Below are 5,175 nucleotides of genomic sequence, written 5' to 3'. Positions count from 1 at the left end.
GGGACAAAGTCCCTGCGGCTTGTGAATAATGGGGCCAGGTGTCCTCCTCCTAATCTAGTGGGCGTGGACTCCAGTCCCTGGGGAAAGAGGTGGGACATCGCCACCACATTCTCCATGGAAGCCTGGTCATGGCCATCACTGGCCCTCCCTGGAGGAGGCACAGGGCCACCCGCGATCCTGGTCCCCGGACCTGGACCTACAGGCCCCGCCCTATGCTCGCTCGCGCCCACCTGAGACCCCGACCCACGTTTCCTGGCCCCGCCCCCGCCTCACCTCTTTCCAGTCCCCACCCCAGCCCCTCCCCTCCGCTCCCCAAGTCCCCTCCCCTCCTGCCCCTACCCGGGTCCCAGGGGAGACCAGCCTAGCCCTCTCCTTCCCTCCCCCCTCCTTTCCCCCTCCCGTTCCTTCTCCCCTCCCCCACCCTCCCATCTCTGTCCTAGCGGCGGCAGCGGCAGCTCCAACATGCGGCTCTTGTTCCTGGCAGTGCTGCGGGCGCACACCGGCAACGCCGTCACGGCCGAGCGCGTCCGGTAGGTGCGGGCGAACCAGAGCCAAGCATCTGGGGCGGGCGGGCGCGCAAACGGCCGGGGCTCGGGGCGGCGCGGACCCAGGCCCGGCCAGAGCTTCCCCGCCACGGGGACGGGACCCGATGGGGCCTGCCCGGGGTCCCGCGCGCGAGACCCGCCTGCGCCGCTGCCTCCTCCGAAGGGCTGTACCCCCCCCCCCCCCCCCCCCCCCCCCCCCCCCGCAGCGCTGCGCTGGACTGCAGATTCGCGCTCAGCGTTTACCTGCTCGCTTCGGGCTGGAACGTGAGCCAGGGCCTAGGATCGGGGCGACCGCGCATCCCTTCGGGGCCAGAGCCTGGCTTGGCCCGGCCGGTGTGTGTATGTCTCAGCCGTGCAGGAGGGGCTGGCGTGGGTGCGCAGGTGCCTGGACCCCTCTCTCCGGCTGCCCCCTCCCTGTTCCACATCTCCCCTTGCTTCATGAAATTTCCCAATTGCCTTCTGCTCCGCGGCCTGTTTCTTCACCCTTGCCAGGAGCATTGGGGCCTCGCCTACTCCTTCAACTAGAATATGTGACTGTTCTCCTAAAGCTCACAGGAAAACTGGCCAGGAGAGGATAAAGTCAGTCCCTGAAGCTTACCGGACAAATTATAGTTAGGGTTTTGGTTGGGCCTGGGGCCTTTGAGCTGGGCTCCATCCCCAGCCCCTTTTCTTTTTTAATTATAAGACAGGGTCTCGCTGAGTCCATAATGTGCCCAGGCTGGGCTCAACCTTGCAACTGTCCTGCCTCAGCCTCCCAGAATGCTGGGATGATGGGTGTGCACCACCACACGCAGCTTCAGTCCGCTGGATCTTCTAGGAGTTTGTGGTCTGTCAATTCATGCCCTGGGCTGAGCCTAGAGGCACCTCCCCTGGCCCGGGCTCCCTGAGGTAGGTTCGAGGCAATGAAGGAGACTGGTGCTGCTAAGAAGACCCAACAGGAAACCTGATGTCTGCAGCAGGCTCGAGACCCCGGGACCCGGACGCGTGAAGAGGTGGCTTTGGGGTTCAGACCCAAGGAGGCCTCCAGTACCGTGGGGTCCACCCCAGGAAGGGATGATGCTGGAACCAGGAGCGGCCCCAGGTGCTTGGGAAACAGAAGGCAGGGTCTCCGGATGACAGTGACCTTGGGCAGGGTGCTAGCAGTGAGACCCACACTGGGAGAGGGCCCAGCAGGGCACCAGGAGGGGAGACAGATGTGGCTTCCAGCCTTTGGCAATGCTTCCCTGCCTTTAGCCTCTGGCTCTGTGTGCACAAAGGAGCATCCCATGCCTCTGCCCTCAGGATGCCGGACAGGGCTGACAGAAAACAGATCAGTGGGGGGAAGGCACAGCCTGTGACGCAGTGCCTGGAGCATGGGGTCATCGCCCTCATCCCCACAGGTCCTTGTGGATCGCCTTCTGGGGGGCGCGTGGGCACTGGTAGAGAGCTGTGGCCCTCGCAGTGCACACAACCCAGAGGAGCACGGGGCTTGGTACGTGGGTGTCGGCCTGCAGAGCAGGGACGGAGTGTAAGTGACGCTCTCCTGGGTACCGAGTGGAGTGGAATAGGAGATAGTGTAGAGCAGCGTCTGCCCACATCTGTCACCCAGCGAGCATCAGCCTTTCCTCCTGCCAGACACTCAGCTGGCGCTCAGCCCGGGTGGGTCAGAGATGGGCTCTTCAGCCTTGGTGGTGACATCCGTCCAGCAGATGAGGTGACACCAAAGGAGGCCTTCTGCAGCGTCTGCTGCACTGAGTCCCTTCAGCTTGAGACGATTGGCACTGGACAGGTTGGGAGGGGCAAGTTCCGGGCCCCCAGATCCTGTCACAGTCCTAGTCCTCATCTTCCAAGGGTCATGTGTCACTTTGTCCAACCTCAGAGGTGGACTAGCAAGGGAGCCTAGCTGCGGCCCCTCCCGAGAAGACAGGTGTGCTGCACATGGGGTGCTGCACCCTTCACCTGGCCTTGGGGTGCACAGGTGCACCCATCTGGCACCTGGGTGGCAGAACGCTGAGCAGATGAGGTTGGCGTTTGGGCCTCGTGTCCACTCAGGGCCAAGTTTTATCTTTCCTCCCCTCAGGGGGGACTGCTGGGAGAAGGAGAGAAAAAGCTGAAGGTGTTTGAAGACTTGATCTGTCTGGGAAGCTTGGGTTTCCTGAAGGTGTGGATCTCTTGACCACAGGCCTTCAGGGCTATGCTGGGTAGCCGAGCAAGACCCTGTCTCTCTTTTTTTTTTTTTTTTTTTTTTTTTTTTTTCCAGAACCAGGGATTGAACTCAGGCCCGTGCGCTTGCCAGGGAAGCGCTTATTCCACTGAGCCATCTCCCTGGCCCTAAGACCCTGTCTCTTAAGACCTACGTTTTTAAGAGCCTAACCCCTGACACATAAATAGTAGCCCAGAGTTGCAGTGGCTTTCTTGTAATCTGAAGCACAGGGAGAGCTGGGAGCATCTGCGGGGGTCCACCCAAGGCCTGGGCGCAGAGAGGAAGAAACAGCAGCAGCCGGGCTGGGGTTCCCCATCTTAGGGGGTGGCGTGGGTGCAGCAGAATGCACAGTGGCTGACAAGTCGGCAGCGGGTGACCCGAGAGCCCAAGCTGTGAGGCCTGGTGCCTGAATACTCTTTCTGGAGCAGGCTGTGGGCGCCCAAAAGTCAGAGCCTGGGGCGGGTGAGTGTTTTCCTCTCCCATCCAGTTACAGGGCCCCCCTCTCCTCTCCAGGAGGTCGCCACCTCTCACCCCCAAGAGTATTAGAACCTTGCTCCCCAGGACTGGCTCACCAGGTCAAGGCATCTTGAAGTCACTAGGGATTTCTTTTTGGGACTTTGCACTTGCCTGGCAGGTGCTGTACTCATGAGCTATATTTCCAGCTCCCTAATTAGGGGTTTCTAAGAAATGGGATCTACTGGGAAGAGGACGAAGGCCTTGAAGGAGATCCAGGGATCTCTTAGGGGGTGGCGTGGGTGGCCTTGTGCCCATGCACTATGTGGCACCATCCGGCTTGTGGCCACAGCCACCAGAGTGAGGATAGAACTCTGACTGTTTGGGGACTGAATCAGGCCTGAGGGACGTGCAGAGGGCCCGGTGGGAAGGCAGGGGATGGATGGGCTCCTCCGCTCCAATTCCCTGGGGCTGGCAACCCTTACTAGGAGACCAGGACAGTGCGGCTGAGCTGAGCTAGTGGATGCAGAGCAGTCCCTAGCCCCCCGGGTCGGAAACGAAAGCGAGGTAAAGGGTTCAAATGTGCTCTCACGAGGTGAAAAGTAGCGTCAGAAATCTAGAGCGCGAACTTCACTGCAGCGGCCGAGGACAGCAGGGTGGTCTGAGGACAGATGTGACCACCTCCGCCCAGGCTCTGGAGCAGCGAGTGGAAGCCCACAGTTTCAGGGTACAGTGCTGAAGTGTGGGAGGCTGGTCCTCAGGAACCTCGAGGTACTCTTCTGAACCAAGGGCCCCAGTGGCCGCCTCTGTCGCCTGTGGCCATCGAGCCTGTGAGGGGGCCGCCTGTGAACCCCAGTGGCTGAGCTGAGCAGCAGGATCAAAACGCTGGCCCACAAGTGCGAAGATGCTGCTTACTCTCTGTCCACGTCCAGAAAGGGCTTTCTGACCCTCTTGTAAATCAAGCAAACCATGGATATCCACTCGGCGCCTGTGCTCCGTGCTCAGAGCCCGGCCCCTAGATCAGCTCCCGGGGTGCTGGGCAATGCCAAGGTGACAGACGGGAGGCAGCACACGGTCCCCATAGCCAGGGCGGAAAGTTGCCCTTGGGATTCCCCAGGTACTAATGCGTTTCTATTAGCGCATGTTCGCTGTACGTGGTGATCACGGTCATCGTACCACAGATGGCGGCGCCGAGGATGGGAACACGTAGCACCCGGGGGAGGCGCATGGGGGGGGGGCAGGCTCCAGACAAAGAGGAACGGCTACACACGCGTGCTTCTGCACGGGATAAGCAATAATGATCATATTCTAAACAGGCGAGGGTCAGCCGGGTGGCGGAGCCGGACCTCCTGCCCGCCCCTCCCGGGAGGTCCCTGTTCCACCCCGCTGGATCCACGTTACCGAAGCAACTGTGCTTGCACTCTTACTGGTTGATGACGGTCTTGTGCCGGGTCAGGCCACCTTGTGTTGGCCTCACCTCGTGATTTTGCGCTGTGAAGCTTTCTCTGAGAAGTGGGCTCGGGCGCCCCGCTTTCTGGTCCCCTCTGTCCCAGGGGCTGTTTCTCCCCCAACAAAGGTCCCCACTCTTTCCCTCTCTTGTTCCTTAGAATCCATTCTTTGATTTTGGGGAACACGACCTTGGCGTACTGGACATCTACCGGGCTGAGAGTTGTCATATTTCCCTTATATCATTTTTTATATTAGTTTTATTGAGAAATAAATAGCACTGAGACAATTTCAGAACAGGTTAGTAGGACAGTTACAGTAATTAGTACATTGCATATTGTTGTCTTCGTAGTAGCTATTCATAGGATAAGATGCAGATAAATCTTGTCTAAACAATATTAGTACAAATCTTCTCATTGAACTAAGAGAAAGGAGATGTATATCCATCCTATTTTGTCTATACATATTTTTTTTTCACTACAAAATGGTCCTTCATTTATATCCCTTTTTTTGTTTATTTTTTATTTATTTATTTATTTATTTATTTTT

General features: G+C 58.6%; 1 protein-coding gene across 1 annotated transcript in view; it reads left to right on the top strand.

The window, feature by feature from the left end:
• The first annotated feature begins 430 nt into the window (after positions 1–430).
• Positions 431–5,175, top strand: part of Glt1d1 (glycosyltransferase 1 domain containing 1) — an 87,079-nt gene continuing 82,334 nt past the window's right edge. The window contains exon 1 of the mRNA XM_023720574.1: positions 431–530. Coding sequence (XP_023576342.1) covers positions 463–530 — 68 coding nt within the window. The 5' untranslated portion in view covers positions 431–462. The remainder of the gene's footprint in view (positions 531–5,175) is intronic.

The sequence above is a fragment of the Octodon degus genome, unplaced genomic scaffold (assembly GCF_000260255.1).
Source record: "Octodon degus isolate 3935 unplaced genomic scaffold, OctDeg1.0 scaffold00076, whole genome shotgun sequence".
Classification (NCBI taxonomy): domain Eukaryota; kingdom Metazoa; phylum Chordata; class Mammalia; order Rodentia; family Octodontidae; genus Octodon; species Octodon degus.
Note: the sequence above shows the minus strand (reverse complement) of the source record. Positions and strands in the feature narration are given on the sequence as shown.